General features: G+C 44.6%; 1 protein-coding gene across 1 annotated transcript in view; it reads right to left on the bottom strand.

Annotated features, from left to right (window-relative positions):
* Positions 1 to 2,300: 2,300 nt before the first annotated feature.
* Positions 2,301 to 13,333, bottom strand: part of PARVG (parvin gamma) — a 475,216-nt gene continuing 464,183 nt past the window's right edge. Inside the window, exons 12-13 of the mRNA XM_069628145.1 lie at positions 12,553 to 12,625; positions 2,301 to 4,276 (exon numbers count right to left, since the gene is read on the bottom strand). Coding sequence (XP_069484246.1) covers positions 4,209 to 4,276; positions 12,553 to 12,625 — 141 coding nt within the window. The 3' untranslated portion in view covers positions 2,301 to 4,208. The remainder of the gene's footprint in view (positions 4,277 to 12,552; positions 12,626 to 13,333) is intronic.

Raw genomic sequence — 13,333 nt, 5'->3', positions numbered from 1 at the left:
GCAAAATATGGTGCAGACTGGCTGAACAGTGTGGAATTGTATGAGGAACAAACAAAAAAACAAACAGATTTTCCATTTTATATATTTATGTATAGATATCTATGTCAATGCCTCTGTCCCTTGCAGTGGACCCCTTTCTAAAACAAGTGTTTGCAAAGCCAACAGTTTTGGCTTGCGTATAGGTATTAGACAGACATTTGCCAGGCAATGACATCATATGCCCTGCTGCTCACAAAGTTTCCCAGCTGTTCCCAGATTATGGCCAGGTGTTACCCTTATGGTAGTGACTGACAAATACCTATCCATGCCTAATCAAAACCCCAAGCTGTTGGCTTTGCCAATGCTTTTTGGTTTCATTTTGTCTCCCTAAGTAAAAGTGTGTATGCCCGGATGTGGGTGTCTTGTTTGCTATGCCTAGGGAAACAAGCTGCAACTCACTGAGTTTATCCAACAAGGCCCTTTCTGAAAATGACAAGGCTAGGATGGCAAGTATGGACCACATTCAGATCTTCTTCTCAAGCGTGCTTAACAGTGCGGTTCCGACCTATGCAGAATGCATCTTTTTCTGTGTGGAAGAGTTGCCTGATCGGCCAGGACTGTACGTGATTCAAACTGATAAGTACTGAACTGATAACCTCCTACTGTTTGAGTAACTTAACAGTGTTTGTATGCAAACAACAAACATCATGTGTATTGTGGGTCTTGTTTGGAAAGTATAATGAAAATCCTGCGTGCTGGGTGTTTAGGCAGTGCCGGAAATAGAAATGATTTGCTGTGGGACTCCATCAGTGATTGTTAGAGGGGGACGGGAGGATTGCTCCCACCCCCCACTAAACCTTTGCCTCTCAGAAAATGTATCATGAACACTTGGAAAATAACACAAGAGCGAGGCCGGTCCTTATAATGTTGCTGGCAAAATATAAAATATTAACATCTTTTAAAACAAAAATGCAGTATTGAGATATTTCCTAAAGAGTGCAATCAGAGGTGGATTTCACATTTGGACAAGGGACCACTGGCCGTGCCCCTTCTCCCTGCTCTGCCCCTCTCCCCTCAACCACAGTCAGTGCTGCAAAGGTCCTCCCAGTGAGGTCTTATCTTTTTAATGTGTCTCAGGCAGATTATTTACAACAGGAAGTGATTAAAGATGGAAAAAGGTAACTGGCAGTGACCATGGCTGTGGTACCTTTTTCTTAAAATTATATAAGGTGTGATTGTTGGGTGATTAGAAATTGAGGTGATACAGAACAAGCTGTGTGAAACAATGACCTTGTATGAGATGTTTTGTAAATTCTCATTAATTTCTATTCTGGAGCTTGTAGTCTTCCATTCAGGATGAGTAAAATAAAGCTACAATCATAGAGGGTCATTTTCCAAGTCAAACGGAGTGGAAAAGGTGTGCTAAAAGCATTTATTGACATTTTTTATGCGCTGGAGAATTTTGTATGATTTGGCAGTCGAAGTTGGAAAGCAAATTGGACTTAACAAGTTTACCTGCTCTTACAGGTCCCCTTGCCCAATCCGATTGGTTTTTCACCAGCATGTATTTTTTTGTTGGCGAAAAACCAATGGATTCCTATGGAATCAGACTGACTTTTACACCTGGTAAAAGGCAGATTCCAAAAGAAACCACTGCGCATGGCTCCCACAATCATTAATTGTGGGAGGGTTTTACACTTTTCCAGACGTGTTATGTTACTTTGCATTTATATATGAGGCATGTGGTATATATATTTATATATTTATATATACTACATGTAGTAGAAAAGTGATGATCAAAGGCGATCGTTGCCAGTGTTTTATTCTTTAGTTTTCCAGTACTTGGTAGAAACACTTAAAATCGCATGGAAGGGCCCTTTTGCAAAAAACTTAAAACACAAGTGGTCCCCTCTGTGCAATGTTAGGTTCAAAACTAAATGACTCCCTTACTGTTTTTCATCAACACATTTCTACAATGATGCATACATTGTCAGGTGGTTTTATCATGTGACTTTTTAAAGTAATCTGTATAAAATCGACTATTATTTTAGGTATTCAAAACCAAACTTCAACAAATATTTGTACCAACTTGAGCTTGGAGGATGTGTGGTCAAGTATCAAAATTTCAGTATAGGCTCAAATTCTGGCATTACGGCTTAACCAAAGTGTGCGATCCTGGGCAAATCATTTAATCACACTGTGCCTTACCTGCCAACATTAGGCGCCCCTAGAAGTGATTCAGTTCACAATATAAGCTATTTAAGAAAAGTCTCACTCATGGTCAGCGCATGTGTCAGGCCCTGCCAAGAACACACAGATCCTTCTTTGAAAATATCAGGCCATATTTATCGAACAATATTGTTAAATTCAAAAGCAAATCAAAGTAAACACATCAAACAAAAAGCCCTAACGGACAATTGCATATAATAACCAGTAAGTAAACAATATGTAGTAGTCAATGACGTATATGGAAGTGGCAGGGGAGCAAAGGCTCCTACTCCCTGCCAAGCCCCACCGGGAGAGATACCAGGAAGACATAAAACCCTATACCTGCACCATCGGCCTCTTGACCCCACGTCTCCCACCCCGGCTCTCTTCCCTGCATGCTAGCACTTTCTTGTGCACTCAACTGAATTAAAATGTTTTGCAAAAATGCAACAAAAAAATAAATTGTGCTTCAAATTTAATTTTGTAAGAAACGAAATGTCCTATTCCTTGCTTCGGTATACTGAAGGGGGAGAGGTGTTGTCTTTCACAAGAAGGTGGCGAAACCATAAGCACCACCTACAAGGCCTTCTGAGAGTAGACACAGGGTTAAGGGAGGCATTGTTGAGAGCACACCATCTGATCAAACAAACACTGGAGTCTTGCTCCTCAGCCCTCACAGAGGAGACAGCATCACCCTTGATTCTCCCCAGCCAGGCCAAGAAAGACATGGTGAGGGTTTGTGTGGGAGTTGGGAGTGGAGATAAATGGGATTGGTGGTCAGGGGGAGATGATGGAAGGTGACTGGGGGTGAAAGGGGAAGGAAAAGTGGATATAATAGAAAGGGGAGAACAGATGGCAAGGGCATATAGGTAGATTAATGTTGCAGCATTATTTTCCTTGATTCTCTTTTGCTTTGTACTGTATTTTATAGAGCTGTGCAAATGCATTTTTCTGGATCTGGGAAGACATTTTTTACTGAATCACGGATCTGGGATGTACTGCAGCCAATGGAAATTGGGCCCCCCTGATCACAAACCTGGCCCCCCACAGATGCAAATACCTGGAGCCGGGCCTGATACCAGGCAAGAAATAACAGAACCAAAGGTAGGGGAAGGACATAAGGTTTTAAGCATAATTTAAAGACTGATCTCAAATACAATCCTTCTGCTATGGTGGATCTGCGGTTGCAACTCCCTTTCCTCTTCTGATGTCACTTCCTGTATCGGGGACGGAAGGCAGTTCACAAAATGGAGGACAGCCAATGTCAGAACAAGCTTACAAAAATGTTTCAAGTAAGAGGGAAAGAGTTCTTGCCTTGAAAATTCGCAGAGGATAACCCTGTCAATCATAAGGAACAACAACATGTTTTATTTTTGTAATAACGCTGGTTGCCCTGTATTCGACGTACAGAATGTCCCAGTTTTTCCAGAAATAATCATGATTTTTGTAAGGGTTAGAAGGGCAGTGCCCATTTAGAGCGCATCGTTGAGGCATGGTTTGCATTTTATGCCTAACTGCACATGGTTTATCACTGCGTGTAATTTATGAAGGTAAACGGTGTGTGAACTTTGCACAGAGAACCAAAATGTGCAGAACCCCACGCACTGAATACACGGTGTTTGCGCCAGTGTGACCCGAGGCCTTCCAGCTATTTCCCTCAGGTGTGGAATAACCGCTTGGCCGCTGTGCTTCCGCAATGACGCGCGTGATGCCGCACGTCACGTGTCTTCAGATGTGCAGCCTTGCAGGTGACGCGTCACAGAATAGAACAGGTGTATGTATAGAGCGCACGTTCTCCTCAGCAGGGCATATTGGAGCTGAAGGCCGTAAGACATTTATTCCGCTTAATTGACATCTGCGATCATGATTATCCCAAAGTTTGAATTGTGTGTCGTCATCACCAAGTCCCGTCGCCCTGAGTGTATATGTGTCCCCGTCACTTGGAATAATAAAGCAAACTGCATCGACAGAAGTGAAGCGTGGCGGCCTGGGCCACAGTCTCCCTCCTCCTCAGGTGACGTTCACTTGTACTTGGAGAACAGGCTGTACAAAACGCGCAGCAATGTTTTCACGTCCCGGGTCACAATATCTGCGAAAGAAAGGAGAAAAAAAAGCGGCATTAGATTGACACAGTGTGGAGGGTAGAGGCACTCCTGCGCTCGCTGCTAGCGATTGTTTTTCATTATAAGCAGGTCTTGGCAGCCGGGGCCCTCGCCATTTTACAGCGGCAGGCACCTCACCAGATGAGCCGTCCATCTGGAAGCAAGGGCAGAGCAGCGCGCCCAATATTTCGCACGCAACTATGAAAAAACATAAGTCGGTGTTTGTAGAACACCTCCTTGGCACAGCCCAAAAGAATGTGCAGTGTTGTTCAGGAGAGGGAAACGTGTTCCGCGCATGAGAGAGATGATGTATTCCAGCTGGCTGGTTACTGAGGTAAAGCCAGAATGGGCCTTGTGGGCCAGCAGTGCACTGAGGTGCGGCTCTAGCTTTAGTGCGCGCTGAGCAGTTGCATATGTTTAGTTAATTTCTCGTACTATGCCCTTGTCCTTTTTTAAAGCGTTGCCTTCCTATTCCCGGTTGTATGCTAATTGACCTTTTCACAATTGATCTCGGGAGAATTGACCTTGGGAGAATTGACCTAATTTAGAAGGTCAATTAGGACATATATGGGGGGGGGACCCCCCGCCACCCCTCACCCAATCCAAAAACCCCTGTAACCCCCCACCCAATACCCTTATATTATTTATAATCCAAAATCAACCCAATACATATATAAAATAACAAAAATAATATAAAGGCCAATTGTGCAGAATGTCAATTAGGACCACTAATTAAATCAATTGTGCAAAAGGTCAATTGTAAAAGGTCAATTTGGGTTTCCCTATTCTCGCCGTGGATCAGCGTCTCCGCCAACATTGAACCAGTCATCTGTGTGTGGCCAACTTGAGACGATTCAAGGACATCAAGTGTTATGTGCCATTCACAGCCATATCCCATTCTTTCTGCCAGTAATGTTATGTCATGTTAAGTTGACTTATACTGTGTGACCACTAGCATTAGAAAGGCCTCCAGGTGCTCACGTGGCTCTGTAAGAAAGTGGGTTGGGTAGGTCACTAAGGGAAGAGGGAAAGGATAGAGGTTGTTCTTGTCTGTTGGTGCTTGCAGAACTAGGAGGAACTGGCATCTGTGCACGTCGGCTTTGGGTGTGGTGGGATTCTGCGCACTCGGGTTATTGTATCCGGAGCGGCAACGTCCAGTGTCTTGGTTGGTTGTTTGTGGCAGTTTGTTCTTTTGGTAGATGTGTGTTTTGTGTGTGATAGCCTGGCCGGGTGAGTCGTGTGATGTATTTTTGGCGTATGCATGAGAGGAGGAGGGTGGCTAGTGGTTACTACAGTGTGATTGTTTTATTGTTGGTTGCAGGATCCGTACTGTCCCTTGATTGATTTGGGTTTGCTGCAATAGTTGTGGGAGGTGACTGTTTTTATGATAGTCTCACTGAATTGAATAATCAGGCTTTCAGTCATTTTCTGGGGGTAAGGTGATCTTCTGTTCTTATTTCCTTCGGAATTGAGTTCCATAGATTGGCTTTTAGGCGGGAGAATGCGGTTCCTTCGAATGTCCTCTTTTGAAGAGATTTGTTTTGATTTGAAGGTCATTGCTAGACCTTAGGTCTCTTCCTGGTTGGTAGCGTAGATTTTAGCTTGGAGGAATTCGGCTCCTTGTCTGTGTAGTGATTTGTGGGCGATGCAGAGGGCTTTGAAATTCATGTTTTTAAAATAAAATTAACTGAAAGCCAGTGTAGGCTTCTCAGGGCTGGTGTAATGTGGTCTCTTCTGTTTAGTCTCAGCAGTATCCTTGCTGCAGTATTTTGGATGCTTTGGAGTTTTTTTTAGTGAGACGTTCTTACAATTGAAGGTACAGGCTGTTTGTGTAGTCGATTCTCAATAATACTAAGGCAGTGATTGCAAGAGTTCTGTGTGGGAAGGACAGGTAGGGGAGGATTGCTTGAATTATTCGCAGGTGATAGAAGCATCTCTTGGTGATCCCGTTGACTTGTGGTTCTAGTGAGACTCTGTTGTCCATGAGAATTTCCAGGTTTTTTATCATGGCAGATGCTTCCGGTTGGTTTCCCATGCTTGGTGGTCAGTACAGTTGTGTGTCTGTTGGATTATCCACAGTTGAGGAGATTATTATTTCTGTTTTGGTCAGGTTTAGTTTGAGATTTTCCATTGTCATCCAGGTGTACATGTCTGTGAAACATTTGTTGAGGGTGTTGGTGTTTGATTCTTGGGTTGAGGACAACTTAAAGATGAGTTGAGTATCATCTGCACATGTTGAAGCCAGTCAGTTCATGAGTTCGAATGAGTTTCGTTAGGGGGGACATATACATGTTGACAAGGAGAGGGGAGAGGCAAGAGATGTTTTTCGGGTTAGATGTAAAAAGTGGTAGGTAGGTTCTTTCGGTTCAGTTGGTGAGGGAAGATTTTAGCCATTGCAGAGCAGAGTCTTTTACGCTGCATTCCTCCAGTCTCTGCATTACAGTTGCATGTCTGATTGTGTTGAAAGCAGCGGATATGTCCATTATTATGAGGGTTGATTGGGTGCTGTTGTCTGCATTTATTTTTAGACAATCCCATATGGATAGAAGTGCTGATTCCGTTCCTCTCATGGGTCTGAATACATCTTGCGAGTGGTCGAGTATTCCGGTGGTTTCTACGTGGTTGAGTAGGATTTGCAGATGTGGATGTCGAATTGTTTCACCAGCTAGTGTATATTCGATATAGGTATGTAATTGTCATTTTGTAGGAGGGGCTTGGTGTATGCTGATTTGACATTTTTAGGTACTAATCCTGTGTTATGGGAAAGGTTCATCAGTAGCCAGAAATATGTTGCTGGGGTTCTGGGTTGAGGATTTCTTTGAAGATGCCTGATGGGCATGGGTCACTGGGGGATCTGGCAGCGTTGGTGTCTCATTAGTGTGTCGAACGTTTCCTCAACTATGGGCTTGAATCGGTTCAGTGTTGCTGCAGTTGGTGATGCGCTGGTTATTGGAGGTTCCGTATTTGTGTTTAATGTTGCAAGGCTTGCGTCAATGTTCTGTTGAATTGTTTCTATTTCTGGTCTTCAGTGTTCAGTCATGTTGTCGCATAGGGATTGTGATGGTATGATGCGTTTGTTACAAGATTTTGGGCTTTTGATTTTTTTGATGATTTTAAAAAGTTCTTTTTATGTTTTTTTGTTGATTAATTCCTGTGGCGTAGTATTCATTTTTCACTTTAAAGACAGCTGATTTGTATATTCTGAGTTGCCGTTGATATTTTATTTTGTCCGCTTGATTGTAATGGTTTCTCCATAGTTTTTCCAGTTTGCGGTTTGTTTTCCTGAGTTCTCTCATTTCTTCTGTGAATCATCTTGCTGCTCTTTCTTTTGCAAAAGCTTTGAAGTGTTTTGCTGTTGCTAATCGGTCTAGGGTCTCTTTGATCCAGGCGTTGAGTTTTTTTTTCCACTGAGTATTGAGTCATTCTGATTAACTGGAGGATGTTTGGTTTGGTAGATTCCATCAGATCTGTTATGGAATGGAGATGAAGACTATTCCAGTTTCTTTTGTTAGTAGCATGCAGTATTAAGTTTATGGGCAATATGCAGTTTGGAGGTGTGACAGTGAATCGGATCATGTTGTGGTCACTCCATATGATCGGTACTGGTGGTGTGTAGTCGAGAGTCCGTGTCTGCAGAAGATTGCACCCAAGGTGTGTCTGGCGCTGTGTGTGAGTCCGTTCACTATCGGTTTGAAGTAGAGTGTTCACAGTAGGGCGCTGAAGGGTGTTTGCAGTGGTTTTGTTTTCTCTTTCGAACCAGATGTTGAAATCCCTCAGGATAATTATGTTGCCATGGTAAGTGGAAAGGTTGGCGATGGAGTCTGTGAGCTTTGTTGCAAAATTTGGGCTGTAGGATGGCGGTCCGTAGTTCAGGATGAACTGTAGGTTGGTTTGGTCATTGAGCTTTGCGTTGTTTAGCAGAGATTTGAAGTCTTCTATGTCTGTAGGGGGAAGTGGTGTGGCACAAATGTGGTCTTTGTGCACCATTGTGACTCTACCTCCTCCTTGGTTTTCTCTGTTGACATGTATTATTTTGAAGTTGCCTGGTATGGCTTCGTGAATGATTGTTTTGCAATTGTGCGACAGCCATGTTTCTGTGAAAAAGAGTGCGTCTGTGCTGCCCTCGCTTAGGAGGTCATACATTTCTGTTCTGTTTTTGGCCATGGATTTTATGCTCAGTAGGCTGCAGTGTAGAGTGTGTGCCTTTCCTTGTTTATTGTTGCCTATCCTTTCCTGCATCTTAGTCGTGGTGGTGTTTGTTGGGTTTTCTTTTCATAAGGTACCCTCCTGGGTGCGGTTGTTATTTGCTGATAGTGTGGTTGGCCATCTGTTTCCACATTGTGGAGCTCAATTAAGATTAGGGATGCGTTGCTTTGTTCCGGTTCATAGTAGTGGGTTGTTTGTTTGTACACAAGCTCTTTTTTCCAGTGTTTGGTTATGTAGGGGGTGTGGATGGTTAGGGATTCTAGCTTGCCACTGATTCTTGCTGGAGTCTTTCAGAATATGTCTTTGGATTTGCTGGGTTCTGTCTGTGTATGGGTTCTGTGTGTTGCACAAATGCAATGTATACCCCCACCTCGAAAGAGATTCTATCATTTATTTGACCTCAAAATCAGATGACATTGGTGTTCTCAGGAACACCTTATCTCATATTCTGGAGGCATGTAGACATGTGGCATTTGCAAATACTTCCTGTTTATGCCTTTACGTCACCCTCATAATAAGGGCGCTAATATTTTGTGTACCAAGCTGACTTCCGCAGGGAGGTATTTTGGTGACTGCAATGTGGAGCACTAAGGAGTATTTCATTAAATTGCATGGATACATTTACAGGATACAAACAAAGAAAGGAGCAATTAGCCCTGTACACAGAGTGCTGTTTTACCATAGAACAGGCATGTTACTAATGGTTAAGAACTTTGAGATGGCTGCATATGGAGCATCAATAGTGATTACAGTGAAATGGTCATCATAGCCAGTCACACCTGTTCTTGTGTTCATGAATATAGCCCAGGGGAGGATGGTGAGTGCTGTTATTTGCAGGAGGAATCTGAGCCCTTATAAAAAAATACGTTTTTTTTACCAGAGTTTTAAAAGGCACATACTGAGAGCACAGTCGCTTCAAAGTGCCTCCAAAGCAAAGGGAAATGCAAAGGGAAATCTGACCAATCACAGGCTTTGGAGATATCACAGCAATTAAGTTCCAGGAAGGGGCAGTGAAGAAGAGAAGATAAAATGGAAGGGAATGTGGAGACCATAAGTGCAACAACAAGGCAATGTTCCTACAGATAAGTAGGTCAACGAGAAAGGTCAGGTATACAGCAAGTGCACTATTAAGAAAAATAGGCCCACAAGTAGATACATATACAAGTAACAAGTGCTTAAGACAGTCAGTATATCCCATCAGTGACCATATTTAGATCCAAAGTAGGTGATGGGCCACGGGGCAGGTTGATTAGAGTTTGTAGCCGAATTATTTCCTGAAAAGAAAGGTACTGGATCTGTTGCGGAAGCTGAGATGATTCTCCACTGACTTGCTGGCAGTGGGCAGATCATCAAAAAGCGCGGCTCGTGCCATGCCCATGGACTTGCCACGCATCCTCTTGTTCCTGGAGGGAGCAACAGCTGTCATCAGAGAGTTTGATGATCACAAGGGCCTGGAAAGAAAGTATTGTATAATCTTGTGTCAGAGTGTGCTGCTCCATTATTCCAATAGGCTCTGTCCAGGAAACAGAGCATGTGTAAGAAGGGAAGAGCGCATGTAATGCAGTGGCATGCTCATGTTCTGTATGATCTACAGTTGTGTGAGATTTTTAGGAAGACCCAATAGGAGACTGTTACAATAACCAATAGGAAATAGGACCAATAGAGATGTGACCTGAATCTTTTGAGCCATGTTAAGAAGGAGGAAGACACTTGGCAGGACGTGGAGCTGGAAATGTATTTATGTATTATTTTTATTGTGCATTTGTAAGGCACTTATACATCAAGTAAATTGTGTTTCAATGCGCCCACAGGGCAACAGGGAGGGGAAATCGGAATGAAGAACAAATACAACAATGAAAGATAGAGGCAGACCTACTCGGCCTTGTGAGCATTCAGAACGTGCAAGTGCAGAGAGAGAGAGAAGGGATGAGGGAGTGGGGAGTTAAGTGCTAGGTGTATCAAAAGTGAAGTGCTAGGGAGTGAGCAGCTGTAAGTGCCTAGGTGGAGTGGTCAGCTGCCAATAAATAAGTGAGAGCAGGCCTGTGGTGGCACAGGCCAGTGGGTGCCAAGCAAAAGTGCGGGGAGGGGTGGAGGCTGCAGACAATTGGGTGTAGGAGGCCAGGACCCGGGAGGACACACAAGGGCCCTGGTCGCCATTCTCATCAATATTGGGATTTAATAGAGGATGGAGGGAGGAGGTGAAAAGGAAAGTCTTCAGCTTCTGGAATTTGAGGAGATCCGTCTCAAGACGAAGAGGAAGGGGGAGGCTGTTCCAGAGGAGGGAGCCTGCTGAGGAGAGAGAATGGCCACCAGCTCGCTGGCAAAGCTCTTAACAGATAGAGAGTTGGTGCCAGAGGGATGTAGAGATCTGGAGGGAGAGTATTTAGTGAGAGCCAGTTGTAGATAGTGTGGCCCCCCTGCCCCAGACAGCCTTGTGGATGATGCAGAGGGATTTGAATTTGATCCTTGCAGCCACCATGAGCCAGTGGAGAGATTTAGGGCTGGAGACATGCGTTCCCTGGGCTTGAAGCCAAGGATACGCCTTGCAGCCCTATTCTGGATTAGTTAGAGGGGTCATAGGGAGGAGGAGGGTAGATTAAGGAAGAGGCTTTTGCAGTAGTCCAGCCTAAAGAGAACCAGAGCTCTAGAGACATTGACCTTCTGGGGGAAAGTAAGGAAAGGAAGAATTCCTTTGAGGAGGTGGAGTTGAAAGTGGGACTTCTTGGCAAGGTCTTGAATGTAAGGGATGAATGAAAGACCGTAGAGAATAAGAGGGCAACTTCTTTGTGAGTTCATGAATGTGTGGGGCATAAGAGAAGGGATTATTGTAAACACCCTCCAGGTTCTTTGCAGAGGACGAGAGGGACAGAGGCGCTCCAGATGTAGGAGACCAAGAAGAGACAAGACGGTGGGATGGTATGGCCAAATAAGATCATCTCTGTCTTAATAGTGTTAAGACCAGGGCCATTATTAATCTTCATGCCTCAAATCTCCTGCAAATCTAAAGATGGCCGCTGGAGATTGAAGACAATGTGCATGTCATCTGCGTGGGTTTGAAAGATGGAAGTGTGAGTTGAGATACTATCAGCAAGGGGCCTGAGATAAGCATTGGAAAGGCAAGGCGATAGGATGGAGTAGGTACGGACCCCACAGGACAGGGTGGAAGGTCTTGAGGGAAAACGGCCTTCCACACCAGGTGCTCTCTGTTTAACAGGAAGAACAAGATCAGCGTGTGGGCAGAAAAGTGGCACAGGAATCTGGGGTGAGAGGTTCTCTAAAACAAGTCACTTCCAGTGGATGTTGGGGGACAATGTGTGTCTGGATGTTGGGTAGGGTGACCAGACTTAAAATAAAAAAAACAGGAGGGACCACCGACATAGAAGTAGGACTACAGTTTTGACACATAGGACTTCAATGAAACTGCAGTCCTACTTCTATGTCTGTCGCCTTTTCGCACAAAGTATGTGTAAGTACGTGTTCATTGCAAGCTCAAAGCTCTCATTGGAGGAGAGAAGACCTGGAGGAAGGGGGAAGGCTTGAAACAGATGTGCTTCATGCCCTCCCTTGCCAGATCTCAGCATTTGTTCGAGGGTCACTGCAAAAACCGGGACAATAGCCAGCCATCCCCAAATCCCAGGAGGGGTTTCAAAACTCAAAAAAGTCTCGATATGCTGGGACCAAGGGCAACATACTGGGACACACACCCAACACTGAAATACTCATGTAGGGTATCCTTGGGTCGCTTGCGCAGTCAGCAAGGCCCACCCACAAGCGTTCCGATAGGTATGTGCGTGCTTGAAGTGCCTTGTGAAATTAGATTGCAACATGGAACCTCACCTCAGTGGATCATGTGGCAGAGTGCGAGGTGTCAAGTGCTCATCACATGATCCACCTGTAGCCCAGCGTGAAGCGTGCGGCACTAGTGCATAGCAATAGAGACACTCATTGCAAAAAAGGTTATCTCTTACTGCAGAAGGCATCCTGCATGTACGGCCTTCATTAGAAAGGAAACAAATGGATAATTGTCATTGTGAGTAATGTTTCTTCTCCCACTAACCTTCTGGGTTGATTGGGCTGTCTAAGAGGCCTCCATCCATCAGCAGGTCCACGGCGAGTCGTGCATTATGAAGCTGGTAATGAGAAAATGGCTCGTTAATGGAATGGAAATGTCCCACTTACGAACTGCAGTCTCTGGCTTATTCTTTTTTACATTAAACGAAGGCAGACAGCGCATGGCGGGCCAGCTGCAGCCTTTGTTCCCGCGCGCACTTCCTATCAGTGGAAGCAGTGATCAGTCACGAGTGTGTCTTTGAGAATACACTGCGTGGGGGGAGAGCCAGAAGAGGCGCTGCGCGGCATAACATTAAGTGCAGGCCTACAGGCGCATGCGCAGGAGGAGACAACGGCACGCTTACCAGAGACATGACTTCAAAATGTGGTGGTGAAGTATGGCAGCAGATAACGCTGTGGTTATGCAGCACTTCATGGTCTGTGTATCCCCTCTACTCTCTGATACATAAGCGCTTGGAGACCGCCTCGGGGTGGTAGCGGTGCGCGGTGCAAGTCAACATAACATACATCAGACCATTTTCCCCAAGCGTCCCATCTTTCTTTTGCTCGCTGAAGGTCAAGTACACTCAATTTCAAGTACATTCACTTATTCACCCCTTTGATATCTGGCAAAATAATTACCTTATTAAGGATGACCGGCAGACTTAACTGAGTCCCTTGACCACAATATTTTCTTGTGCATTTAGAGTACTGGCCTACCTATGCAGGTTTGGAAACACCAGTACTGGTAAGCCTACCGCCACCGGTGTTTCTGGACCGGCACAGGA

The sequence above is a fragment of the Ambystoma mexicanum genome, chromosome 12 (genome assembly GCF_040938575.1).
Source record: "Ambystoma mexicanum isolate Mex_15411 chromosome 12, UKY_AmexF1_1, whole genome shotgun sequence".
NCBI lineage: Eukaryota > Metazoa > Chordata > Amphibia > Caudata > Ambystomatidae > Ambystoma > Ambystoma mexicanum.
This window is presented reverse-complemented; position numbering and strand designations above follow the sequence as displayed.